At 43.7% G+C, this 14,111-nt stretch overlaps 1 protein-coding gene across 8 annotated transcripts in view; it reads left to right on the top strand.

Annotated features, from left to right (window-relative positions):
• The window catches only part of ARID1B (AT-rich interaction domain 1B), a 415,788-nt gene that overhangs the window by 178,067 nt on the left and 223,610 nt on the right, over positions 1 to 14,111 (top strand). For all 8 annotated transcript variants that reach the window (XM_080666163.1, XM_080666164.1, XM_080666158.1 and 5 more), the window contains one exon: positions 7,190 to 7,300. In XM_080666163.1, coding sequence (XP_080522289.1) covers positions 7,190 to 7,300 — 111 coding nt within the window. The remainder of the gene's footprint in view (positions 1 to 7,189; positions 7,301 to 14,111) is intronic.

Raw genomic sequence — 14,111 nt, 5'->3', positions numbered from 1 at the left:
CCAGTAGAAGGGCCGACATGCACAGATAATGACAGTACAGTGGGACAGGGGGGTTTCAGGCTATGGCCCGGTGCTGGTAAACGGGCCCTAGAGGAGGGCTTGAGGAATGGGCAAGCTTGCTGGGTAGAGAAGAAGAAATGATCATGGGGTTGGACCAGTCTATTGTTCTTGAAAGTAGAGGTAATGCCCAACCTTGAATGATACTTAACTAGACTCTGAGGTTGGTTAAAGAGTCAGCGTCATTTCGAAGAAACATGTTAATTATGTTTGGAATTGGTGACTTGTATTATTTTTTCTTAATGATTAAAAATGAAATAAAAGGTTATTGTTTAATACTTTTTAAAATGGAAAATAGTACTTGCTTGGCAGGCCACATGGCACAGTGGATCAGTCTCTCAATAGTTGAACCAAGTGAGATTCTGAGTCAACTTACATGTGAGTGTTTAAATATGTTCTAAACTAGAGGCCCGGTGCACGGATTCGTGCACATTGAAAGGAAATTAATTAGAAGGTGGCCTGCGGGGCGGAACTGGTGAGACGGGCTGTACACGCCCTGGAGCCAACCTCCTGCGGTCCCTCCCCGGCCAGCCACACCTGGGGCAGTGCCGGGGCTTGAACGGCATCTGCAGAGTGAGCAGGGTCCCTCCGGCAGGTATGATCCCCCGGCCTGGCCTGCGGGGATCGGGCCGAAACTGGCTGTCCAACATCCCCCGAGGGGTCCTGGAGTGCAAAAGGGCACTCTGCAAAGTTACTGTTGCTCGGTGGCTTCTGCGTTGAGCGTCTGCCCTCTGGTGATCAGTGTGCATCATAGTTGTCGGTCAGTCACTTAGCCTTTTATATATATAGGTACTGCTTTATTTAGACATCTTCGTGATCTGCTATTTCAAAAGAAGATGCAGCAAATGGAAAGCATTTGGCACATGGGCATCATTTGAAAAGGAGATAGCTTTGGAGCATGAGGGTAAAATACTTTAAGCTTAATAACTTGTCACTCAAGTAAGTCACTAAAGTAGTTCAGAGATTAGATTAAGCACATTGGCAGTGACCCATTGTGGTATAAATACTTCTTTATTGCTGTTGTTATTTAATTTCTCTAATCTATATTTCCTATTATTTATATGGCAAAATGTTAACTTATAAGCTGCTTCTTATTCTGTAGCTTTTGTGAAAAATTATCCATAAAAGGCCTGTGTGAAATCATGGAAATGTTCATATCCTTTGCTTTATAAGATTTGTAATGGGAGCAAAGACAGGGGCACTTATTGTTTGTTGTCATTAATTGCTTAGCATTTAGTTACTAACATTGGAGTCTATGAATTAACTTGATAATAAAAGCTTTGGAATATAGGTTGACAAAAATTGTTCTTGTTTTAAAGGTAATTGATTACCGGGGAAGCCTTAGATCACGGTTGAATTTTGAATCTCCTCCTTTCTTCTTGCTATCCCGATTGCAGTGGTCTTCCTTAGCTTGGAGCCATTGCTGGGGTGGCGGGGGAGCGGGGTGTTCCTTTTAAGTTTAAAGAGTTTGTGAGCAGCTAAGGAGGGAACTTTTACTTTCAGGTCTGAGCAAGGCCACCCTAGACTTGAGGAGCCATGTGACTGCTTCTGGGACTTGGGTTGGAGCCCTCCTGGCTGCTGGGAGGTGGTGCCAGGGCCTGGCTGCCGCATCAGCAGCGGGATGGCTCCCGGCCAGGCTGGCAGAGGTTAGGAGGGCGAAATGAGAAAGTGGCGGCTTTCCTCGCTCCGCTGCGTTTTTTCTCCCTTGGGAGACAGAGCGGGATAGTAAAAGCTCAGCACTAATTTTGAATATAGAGATAATTTGCTGCCTTAACAATTTCAGTTCATATAGAATGGTCAGTTTTATGCTTTGGGGGGTGTGCATTTTGTTTCTTGTTATTCCTGAAAGCTTCTTAAACGAGTAAATAAGAGAAACTATTGAACAATGAAGAAAACCATTTTGAGAATGTTAGAGCGTCATTTGACATGAATGTTCTGTTGTTTCTAATTGCTGTAGAAGTCAGGGTGATCCTAGTCAGTTGCAGCTATGGCTGCTTGGGCCTTTGCTGTTATTTTATAGAAGTGGAGAAAAGAAAGAGAAAAACCCTCAAACTTGAGACAGATCTCTTGCAGTAATAAAGCATTTTTTGGCTCTTTAGTAGAAAAATTTCAAGTTATTGTTTTTATGTTTTATATTCTAACTAGAGGCCTGGTGCACGAAATTCGTACACGGGGGGGGGGGGGGGAGGCGGGTGGTCCCCTCAGCCCAGCCTGCACCCTTTCCAATCCAGGACCCCTCGGGGGATGTCCAACTGCCGGTTTAGGCCCGAGTTGGACATCCCTCTTACAATCTGGGACAGCTGGCTCCTAACTGTTCACCTGCCTGATTGCCCCTAACTGCCCCCACCCTCCCGCCAGCCTGATCACCCCTAACTGCCCCTCCCTGCCGGCCTGCTCCCCCTTCCAGCCTGGTCACCCCTAACTGCCGCGCCCCCCCCCCCCGCCCCCCCCCCCCCCCCGCCGGCCTGGTCACCCCATGCAGCCTGCTGTTCATTCATTTGGTCATCCCTCACTAACCCCCCTGCTGGCCTGGTTGCCCCACGCAGCCAGCTGTTCAGTCGTTTGGTCGTCCCTCACCAACCCCCCTGCGGGGATCCCCTGCGGGATTGGGCCTAAACCTGCAGTCAGACATCCCTCTCGCAATCTGGGACTGCTGGCTCCTAACTGCTGGCCTGCCTGCCTGCTTGGTCGCCCCTAACCACCTTGCTTGCCTGCCTCATTGCCCTTAACCACTCGCCTGCCTGCCTAATCGCTCCTAACCACTCTGCCTGCCTGATCACCCCTAATTGCTCACCTGCCTTCCTGATCGTCCCTAACTGCCTCTGCCTGCCTGCCTGATCGCCCCTAACCACTCACCTGCCTGCCTGATTGTCCCTAACCACTCTGCCTGCCTGCCTGATCACCCCTAACTGCCTCTGCCTTGGCCCCTGCCTCTGCAGCTTCATCCTGAATGACGTCCAGAAGATCGTTCGGCTGTCCGGTCTAATTAGCATAATACACTTTCATTATTATAGATAATCTGGTAGTTAGAAATACAGGCTTTGTCAAACTTATCAATTATTTTGGCCAAGAACATTTCATTGGTGGCTTGTTCATGAAGAGGTATACAGTGTCTTGACTTTTCTCTCTTTCATGGCACTAGTGATCATTGCTATAGTCTTTTCCCTCTTAATTTCCAGGATATTTTTTACTGCATTCTTTTGCCGTAAGACTGCCAGTAACGAACAACAAAATGTGTTTTGTAGCACATTGCTACCAGGCAATGTAGCTGTTAACATGATAAATATTCTTGGACGTGAGCCCAAGTTTTGTTCAGTTTTATGTGTTTATCCTCATACATTTACTTTGTATTGCTGTGTCTAGTTCTAAGTGTGAGCTCTGAGAAGTCACTCAGTCAGTCATTCACCGGGTTCTTATTGAGTACTCCGCATGGAATCCACGAGGAAGTAAGAATCTTATTCAGGAGACACACACAAACAAATAGTTAAAACACAGCATCGGAAATTCTTTCAGAGGGCTGAGCTGAAGTCGGCAGGAGATGGTTTTGTGTGATGGTGGAGTTCATTTCTCCCGGGATCTTGGGGACAGCCAGATGCTTTGCTGATGCAGAGGGAAGGACATCCACTTGGGACCGAGACTGAGACAGAGAGCCACACATGCAGACACGTGGCCCTATGGGAGCCCCTGAGCAGTCAGTGGGTGAAGCCAGGGACATGCAGTGCTCCACAAGAGGCCAGGTGAAGCTGGAAGGGATTTGATGAGCTGCTCTGTACCAGCCCAAGGACTGAACTTCATCGTGCAGGCACCGAGGAGGAGGCCTCGGCCACGCAGTGCACCATGCCGTCCGTGGTTTAGCATGTCTGCTGTGCGAACATGTGGGCCAGCGAGTGTGGCACAAAGTGGCCAGTGAAGGTGCTGGCAGTTGGAAAGGGGGAGGAGATGGGCTTGGCAGTGATTGGGGTTTGGTGAATCATCAGATGGGTGTGATGGTGCAGGAGATCAGGTGTAAGGAGGACAGTCAGGAGAGTCATTTCTGGACTTGAGTGCGTGGGGCTCTGCCTACAGTAGAGCGGTTCAAAGTGTGGTGGAAGTCCATGGACTCGAAGGAGAGATTTGGAAGTCATCACCCTCTGGGGTCAGCGTGGAGTCCTGCGCTAAAGTCTGAGGGACCCAGCTTCTGAGGCGCAGACAGACAGAGGAGGCGGCCGTGGAGCCTCACGCGAACGTCATCTGTGATTATGTTGGGACACTTCTTGCTAACGGTGCACAGAATAACGAGGATAAAGCGCAGATGCTCATCACCGGCCATGCCCTGGCGGAGGAGGCTGAGAGGCGGGGAGGCTGAGTGTGGCTCCAGAAGGAGCTTGCGGGCCACTGGCCGCAGGCGCTGCTGCCTCTGTAATGGCTCACGTGAAACAGACGCTGCATGCTATTTTCACTTCTCCTAAAAGGGAAAATTCTCTTCTGGTTTTTTTCTGTTAGCAAAACAGGTGCCAATGTAGATCTTTTCTAAAAGAGAAGTGGCATGAAGCGAACTCGGGAAAAGTTACCCAGTGTGATATTCTGTTAGAGGCACGGCTTTGCGTGCGCGTGGCAGGTGGCCTCAGTCATGGTGTGTGTGTGCAAACCAGTGCACAGGCGAGTGTGCTGTGTAAACTTGTAAGAAGCAAGGCTGGAGTGATGCTCTAACACTGGGCAGCTGTGCTTGTGGACTGTGATGCTGACATGGCTCTCTCTTGCTGTTAAATTAATTACTCTCTTTACTCTTCCTGAACTGAAAATGAGTACGTACCAGAAAGCGAAAATGCACGGAGGGGGAAAGCTCAGGTTTGTTAGGAGAGATAACTCATGTCTTTGTTAAAGCAGCCAAGCACAGACTTCCTGGTCCCCGTGTAAGTCACATGGAGATGGTGATTGCCTTTGTTCAAAACTGGGGACCTTTCTGGATGTTCTCTCAGTGAAATTAATGCTAATGTTCAAACATCAAATTGAGGCGGAACAAGTTTCATTTTCAGCGATTCTCACTGTCTCTCCCCCCCCCCCAACTGTATTTAATAATGGAAAGCCTCTTGTGGTTAGGAGACTTTGGTGGAATCTACTTAGTTTGAACTTTTAAAGCCGTAAAATTCTCTGATAGCTCAGTCTGTTAAGTGTTGCTTATTTTACAGCGGACAGCTTCTAAATTGAAATGTGTATTCACTATAGTTGTAATGGTTTTTTTTTCAACTTTAAAAATAATCAGTTCATTCAGCTAGAAAAGAAAATATAAAGAAATTTCGAAGGCTGATAACAGCTCGGGGCTTGCAGGCCTCCGCGTCTGAAAGCCCGAGTGTGTGTGTTGGAGGAGCGAGCGCCTGCCCATGTGTTTGCCCATTGGGAGGCTGTCCTGCACCTTTGTGGGGTTTGGTAACAGGGTGAAGGCCCCTGGATGGAGGCCTTGTGCCCTGCCTGATTGGAAATCCTCCCCGTTAATCTAAGGCCCCCGCAGCGCACCCCGCTGGAAGCCCGTGTGACAAGTGGAAGTCTGGGACCTGCGAGAAACTTGGTGTTGGGGGGAGGGGGCCAGGAGCGGGGGATAATCCTTCAGCCTTGGCTTTTGTCCCCACAGCCTACGTGTTCCCCTCTGCTGGCGGCCGGATGGAAGCGCTGCCCCTTTAAGTGCCCTTGGATTGCATGTGCTCACCTGTCTTTCCTAGGTTAAAAACCTGGACAACTTGGATTTAATGCCCTTACAGAGTGTACTGCTGACAGGGCATTATGCACTACCGTTAGAGGTTAGCTATCTTGATTAATTAAGTGTGTGGATTTATTTAAAGGGAAGAAGGGCTGCTTGGCCTCCCCTCCACAGAGCCTGTTTAAAGGCAGGTTGCACCAACACTTGGCTGGTTAAATCTGGTTTGTGCAGCCTGTGTACTTCGTAGTATCAGCTATTGGTCCAAAGTTTCTTGGCTTAAGAAGCCGTGTAATTTAAAGTGCGTTACTGTATGGGAAAGGGGTGGGGCAGCAAAAGCTTTTTATAGGGTTTCACCCAATAAACCTCAATTTTTAAAATAAAGATTCATTTTTGAAGTATTATTTTGAGGATTTAACAGGAGAACTAGAACGTCCTATTTCTTTAATTCTAACACATTTAAACTGACAGGGGAAGGGAGAGAACTTCATTTTTAAGCGATATTTTCTCCTTTCCCCCCTCTTCAATCAGAAACTGGTTCTTCGACTTTGAGTGCCAATTAAGACCTGCTGTAATAAGTGCTTCGCATTCCGTCCTGCTGCTGGGCTGCAGGTGCCAGTGGTGTAGAGTGCTTGGTGGCTGAGCAGGCCCGGTTAAGCAGCGAGAGGCCTGGTGCGTAGTAAGTTCGGTGCGGCGTGGCATTTGGTTTATATAATATCACTCCAGCACAGTGCTGAGGCCACGCGGAATACAGCCTGGAAAAGCGTTCCACAGGACGCCAGAAAGGCCATGTTAATGATAAGTTTCTGGTACCTCAGCAGGTTTTGGGGGCGTGTTTTGTCCCCCACTGCTGTTTTATTCTTTATTGCGGTTCTCTGGAGACTGTGCCATGAGAACACAGGAATCGTAAGCGCTGTGTTTATTGGTTTTTGTAGAATCCCCAGGATACTGTGAGCTTAATAATTATGTTGTTTTGTGGGTTATTGAGAGGGCATATTAAAAGCCAGTTGATAATAAAGTTTTCATTAATTATTTTAACATTTTCAAGGTAATATTAAAGGCAGTTCAACTAAAATCAGAGTCAAACATTACCATCAAAATCAGAATTACACAGTAAAATAGCTTTTGGTTTGCTTTGTTTTAGAAGGAAGTTGGTTATAGCTGTTCTTCAACTTTTACTGACTGGTCATCTTTCTGCAAAACTCAAATACGGTCTTTGGTTCATATGGTCTCATAATAAATTTAGTTCTGAATGATATGTATATGTTTGTGCTCCTGACAGTTCACTGCCTTTTTTGTTTTTACTTTTGATACAGAGAATTAAGAAATGAAAGCTGTAACATTTTATGCCTGCTTAAAGGTAGCATGATCTGTGATGAACCTTTGCTTCATTTTGGTTACGGAGGAAGCTTATAACGCATTGCGGTATTTATGAAGTGCTTTCTGTTTGTGTTTGTGTAGGACATGTCTCAGGAGGGCTATGGAACTCGGTCTCAACCTCCTCTGGCTCCTGGGAAACCTAACCATGAAGACTTGAACCTGATTCAACAAGAACGGCCATCAAGCTTACCAGTAAGACATCAATGTGCTGATCTGGAAATGTCAGGGGTTAAAGATTTTTAGAAAAGCTGTGGTTTTTGTTTGTTCTACTTTATATTAAGGCTTAGAAGAGAAGTTTCTAGATTTCAGATATATTTGCGATTTTTTAAGGGCTTTATTCTTAGGAGCTATGTAGGCCTAAGAATAAATCTGGATAGGTCTATTTCATCGTTCGCGTCTCTGAGTCCAGTTGGAAGGTTTCATTGGCTGCTGGGTCTTGTGGCAGAAAAGTGTGTGTGTGGAATGGCTGCACTTGGTACAGCCTGTGGCTCTCTGGGCGTGGTACAGACCTGAGGGAGGTTTTATAAGAGCTCAATATTAAGGAGTTCCCACTAGGCAAAGGGTATAAATGATGAGATAAAGCATCTGGTGGTGGTTTGAATTTCTTCAGGGACTTTATATAATGAGAAATCACCCAGTCTTTTTCACCCAGAAGAAAGTATTTTAGTTTAAAATTGGAAAAAGCAGCATATAAGTATTTCACCAGCAAATACTGTATGGTGGCCGACATACAGATCGACTAGAGTAGAGGCTGTGTTATAGGGTATAATGCTGATGCTCATAAATAGTTCATCTGTGCTTAATTTGCTTTTTCAATAAAGAGCCTAATTTAAATGAGGTTTTCCTTATAAACTAAAATAATACATCTGTGCAAAATTTTATATTTTCTTGTTAAAATGTTTTGGTTTGAAGAATTATTGTTATTGCTTAATCTGTATTAAGAAATTTTATTTCAGGTGGGAGTTCAGGCTAACCACGATATTAAATATGTTTACATTAAGTACGATTTATTATATTTCTTCTGAACATTGAGAGCAGCATTGGTAATGAATGTAACACATGGCATTTGGCAGGCATACCATACCCACTTTCCATGTACACGTAGCCCTAGGGGAGAAGGTAAGTGATGGTGTCAGGATGTCCAGGATCTTTAAATCTGATGCACATGTTTTTGAAACCCCAATTTTACAGCTTTTACTTCTATGGTGGGTGGCATTTATTGTGGCATGTTTTTAGTCACCGTGGAGTATTTATTGTATAGTTACTTGGTTTTTGAAGGAATGAAGAAGATGATGGATTCTGTGTTTTATCCTGTAAGCTTTTTTCTTTAGCAGATAAACCACAGGTTTGGAGAGCATGTAGTATGTGTGTGTGCGTGTGTGCTCATGTGTGCGTGCGCACGCACTGTGGATAAATGGAGCATTTGCTGAGTATTTGGAAATTGGCTCCTGGTTTTAGGAATTTGACTCCTGGGAAACAGACGGACAGTGAATTCCACTTTTCTTCCTCCCACCAGTTTTCAAGTCTTTTCAGAGAAGCTGACTTTGTCGGTTTGTCATTGGTTGGTGATATACACGGATACGCAGGTTAGAGACTTGGTTGTATATTGACACAGGTGTTCTGTTAGCTATAAGAATAGTGTCAGTGTTCTGCTTTCTTCATATCCCCGGAACTGTGGCATCACCCATGGGCTGTGCTCCTCCTCCGGCCCGGATGGGAATGGGAGTTGACATTCAGCTAACTCACTGCAGACCCAGGGAGGGATGAAGTGTGGGAGCCCCAGAGAACTGCTGAGGAAGCCGGCTCGGGGTGGTGCTTTCTGAGTTGATTACTGTTGGTAAAGCAGCTAAAAGTATTTCAGGAAGTAAGGCAATATGTTCATCAGTAGTTCACATTTTTCTGAATTACTCTATTGTATACATGCCATACAATGGCTTGTTTTCTTTCTTAAGTGTTAAGTGTTGCCCTAGTTGGTATTTCCTTTCTTCTTTTTGTAACTCACAGATAAATAAGATGCTGCTTGACTCAATAACATTTCAGTGATCTTTTCTAGAGAGCAAAGTTTTCGCGTTTTATGGTGAGTTTATGGAAGTACCATACTGGTCACTGAATGAAGGACAAACTATATAGATCAGTCGGTGTACCTAGTCCCTTGTCCCGTGAAGATGAAAACTGGCTTTATTTAAATGAATTTTAGCATGACACACATTTTTCCAACAGACTCTGTTTATGTAGAAAGTTTCTAAATGAAGTTTACAAATATGTTTTTATTTATGTGGATACATTTATGTACACAATGAAGGTAATTACAGTTTGGGGAAAAGATTTGTTGGTTTCAGTACGGATCTAATATCACATATTTTTAGTGTTACATTTATTAAGTATTTTAGTTCTCCAACTTGGCTAAGTAGATACTATCGGTACTGTGAAACTATACTTGTTATCTATCTGAATTTCCTATGGAGTCTTTTGTAGATTTATGCTATGTTTTTTCTTTTCAAATGTCAGTGAAATATATTTTGTCTTTTTACTTAAGGTAAAAGGTAATCCATCATATCTGTAATTTCTAGCTTTGTAATTTGGAACTAAGGAAATCGTGGTCTTACCTGTACATTTTTTAAATGTGGCACAGTGATTCTGATGTACAGTTAGTAAGTCTTGTCCTTACAAATGTGACTGCAAGGAACCTTTTTGCTTACATTGAGGCGGATTTTGTAACATTTGTCTGCGTTGTGATGTCTTCTTCAGCATGTGTTTGTTCCACAGTTAACGTCCCATTACACCAAGTCAGGGCCTCTCCAGCAGCCTTTTGCCAGATCTGTAATTCGATGCCTTAGTGAGCTGTCCTCTCACCATTGTTCCAACTGGTATTTGTCTGTATTTGCACATGGTTCAGTTCTTGGTGATCTTCAGTAGCTAATGCAGGGTTTCCCAGCTGACTTAGGTCTTCAGATCATCCACATAAAGCAAATGACTGATAAATTAATACTTGTCCTTTTGTTGCCCTGGGGCCATGACCAGTAATATTTGCTTTTCACTTAATGCACTCAGACCTAATCTCAGAACAAATCTTCCGTAATAATGTCCACTTATTTCTGTACCTCTTAATCATACAGCTTTTTCCCTGTTGAGATACATTAGCTTACATACCTTTTGTATTACCATTATTGACAATCTTAGCATATAACGTGATGTTGAATTAGTTTGAGCCTGGCCCGAGTGACTCAGTTGGTTGGGCATTGTCCGGTGCACTGAAGGGTTGCCTGTTAGATTCCTGGGCACATATACCCACATCAGGGCACATATACCCAGGTTTCAGGTTCTGCCCCCGGTCAGGGCAGGTATGGAGGTCAACCGATCAATGATTCTCTCTCTCTATTGTCCCTCCCTCCCTCCCTCCCTCCCTCCCTCCCTCCCTCCCTCCCTTCCTTCCTTCCTTCCTTCCTCCCTCCCTCTCTCCCTCCCTCCCTCCATTCCTTCCTCCCTTCCTCCCTCCTCCCTCCCCTCTCTCTGTCTTCTTCCCACCCTCTCTTTCCCTTCCTCTCTCTAAGCATGCCCTTGATTAAGTATAAAAAAATTAGTTTGAAGAACTGTTTCCTTGTAATATTATCACTTAGAAAATTAGAGCATATTGTATGGTTTTTTCCTACCTCTAATACTGATATGAAATGAAGCCAGAATTTTTACATGAAATAAACAGTGGAAAGTCTAAAAAATGCTATAAATCTAACTCTTTTATTTTATAAACATTGAGTATATCTCAATATACATTCTAAGATAACCCCCAAAATGTGATGCAGTGGACTTTTTGTCGAGTCTTTTGTTATATTTCATCTTTTGTGGCATTCACTATTTATCTTTTTATTGTAGTTATTTTTATAGCTGTTAGACTAGGGTCTTTTTTTGAATATTTATGTTTCATGCAGTAGGTATTTTCCTAATAGTAGATGTGAAAACTTACAAGTACACTAGAGGCCCGGTGCACGAATTCGTGCCCTGGTGGGGTACCTTGAGGTGGCCTGCGGAGATCGGGCTGAAACCCATAGCCCAACGATGCCTGCAGCTCCTACCTGCGATGCCTGCAGCTCCTACCTGCCGCTCCCACTCATCCTGGCCCCACTGCACCTGCCGTGGGCTTGCGCCCAGTCAGTCCCAATTGGGAGGGGCTTGAGCTGCAGCACTGCTCACCAGCCATGAGCCCTGCGTCTGGCGTCCTCCCAAGGGGAGTGGCCTGTGGGATCAGGCTGAAACCGGCTCTCCGACATCCCCCGAGGGGTCCCGGATTGTGAGAGGGTGCAGGCCAGTCCGAGGGACCCCACCAGTGCACAATCGGGGCCGGGGAGGGATGACGGGAGGGCTCCAGGGCGTGTCAGGCCCCATCTCACCCAGTCACTATCAGCTGGACCCCAATAGCAAGCTAACCTACCAGTCAGAGCATCTGCCCCCTGGTGGTCAATGCACATCATAGCGAGCGGTTGAGCGGCCTTCGCATATCATTAGTACTTTACCCTTTGATTGGTTGAACAGTCGACCGGTCACTGGACGACTGGACACTTAGCACATTAGGCTTTTATTATATAGGATTCTTAAACAGTTTCAGCATTTTCTTTTAATTGCTTACGGGATCTTTTCCCAGGTGCTGCACTGACAGCAGGCAAGCCTGTGTGTGTCTGTGTCACGGGCACACAGTGCTCGTCAGCCTGTGTGACGCTGTGTTGCAGGTGGTCTTATTCTTACAGACATTTTCTTTCATCATAAAATTGCAGCTGAGTTTTACCTTGGACTTCAAGCTTTAAGGAGAAGTGGGCACTTTTGGATAATGACACTAAAAGGAGTTTAACATCTCCTTAGTAATGTATGTTTTTTAATTAAAAAAGAAATGGACAGAAGCAGTAATAATAATTTCAGTAAATATAGTACAGATAGATATGTTGTTAATAAAATATTTATAAATGTGCACAAAGAAGTAAAAAAACCAAAAAGCTCTGATTTTTCCTTCCTTGTCTGAGCAAATAGGCTTTCTCCTCCAGGGCCCGGAGTTGTTAAATATTCCTCAGTTGAGAAATAACTATTGGTTTCATTCTTCAGAAGAGGCCTGCACCAGTTGCATTTCAGATGGGCCCATTATTCTGTTTACCTAAGACACCAATATGATCAGTCATGTCCTCACAGCCTTTGAAAAGGCCCACCAGGACATTAAAAAGCTCTTTGTGACCCTTTCTTCCTTAAATAGGAAATAGTTAAAGAGGTGGCATGAAAAGAATTTGCTCTTTCCCGGTTTAGTTAAAAAACCCTAACTGTCCTGTGGAATTGTGCTTATGGCAGTTTTGTTGAGTTTGCACTTAGAAGGAAATATTGAGGGGGAGATAAAAACATATGTTTTTTGTCCCTCTGTTTAAAGGAATTAGGTAGTAAATGATGGTTGTTCTTTGAAACAGTGGGTGTTAAACAGGATATTGGAAGCCTAAAAGAGAATTATTGGAAAATGTTATTACAAAGCATATTCTTTGGGGGTTAAGTATTAGCACCAGAGCATCAAGAATCTGCCTTAACAGAAAAAGAACACTCTATGTATGTTTGTTTTTTAGTCTTTGATGACATTTATGTTGAGTAGGGGTGAAAGGTCACGTACCATGTAGAATATTGATGATATGTTAATAGGGACATTTTAAGCATTAGATTTGACAATGCAGTTCCTGTGAACAGTTGAAAATTACTGGAAAAAGCTAGGTGAAATGTTCTTTAATGGGCTTTTGCTTTTACTGTGTTATCAGTTCAACTAGAAATACAAATTGTGACGATAATTTTAATCTGTTAGTTGGTAGAGTCTTTCAAAAGTTAAAATCTACCAGGTAAGAATTAGATACGTGGCTGCGGAATGAACTCTTTCCAGACTTTTAAAATTTGTACGTTTAACTTGATTTCAATGTTGTCACTCAGAGGTTAAGAAAGTACCCGCCTTTGCTGATTAGTCCTTCTCATATCAGTCTGAACGTTTAAAAAATTAGAAGCTAATAAAAGAGAAATCTAATCTGTTGTCACCTTATCTCAGTGTTCAAGCATTGGTAATGTCTGTGTGCAGCTGAAGGCGTGAGCTAGTGTTATCCGTGTTCTCTGATGTTACTAGAATATGTTGAGGTTGGTTATGGAACCGTGAGCCCCCTGGGAGGGGGAGAGAGCAGGGGTTGTCTGAAGGATGGTGCCTGGTCCGGGAGAGTGTTTGCAGCCACAGCACCCCTGGCATAGTCTGAAAATGGAAGGTACAACCACATTTTGATATCCTGGAGGAGTTTTCAACAGAACACACACTACTTCTATTTTTTACCTAGGATTTACCAAGTCCTTCAATGTAATATTGGTCACCGGCCTACTCAGTATGGAGACATCAGTTCTTTTCGGTTTAAGATGGGAACAAACACATAACTAGGAAAAGGGATAGTGACCGATAAATGTCTAGTTTCCGACATGGATTGTTTCTTTAAGATGTGATGTTTTATAATTCTGTCCCCCAGAACATTGTTGTGATTCTCGTAGTCATGTTGAAAAAGAGGATAAAACTTGAACAAGATAAGAAATAGTAGGAAGTGAGAAGGTATGCTTCTCCCTCTTTCCAAAAAAATCCTCCACTTAGATATTTGTTCTGTAAATGAATATTCACTAACACCTCACCAGTTGGATTTCTTCCAGGTAAAAGCAGGACAAATAAATGGAAAGTTTGAATAAATTAATATTTAAAAAGAACTATAGTTTGCTTTTAAATAACTCAAATGTTTGTGTACAAAGTGTTTCTAAATTGAGATCTTCAGTCCTGTTGAAATAAATGGGTAATTCTTAATTCATTATAGCTGAGATATTTGCTTAGTGGCAATGTGTTATTTTTAAAAATTCATTAAGTTTTAAAAAACACACCTGTAACTAAGCATATACCCTGCAAACTTTTTCACATAAATTCTGAAGATTTGCATTTAAATACGGCAGAAAAGAATTTCAACCCATTTTGTGG

The sequence above is a fragment of the Plecotus auritus genome (assembly GCF_963455305.1).
Source record: "Plecotus auritus genome assembly, chromosome: 4".
In the NCBI taxonomy this organism is placed as follows: Eukaryota; Metazoa; Chordata; class Mammalia; order Chiroptera; family Vespertilionidae; genus Plecotus; species Plecotus auritus.
This window is presented reverse-complemented; position numbering and strand designations above follow the sequence as displayed.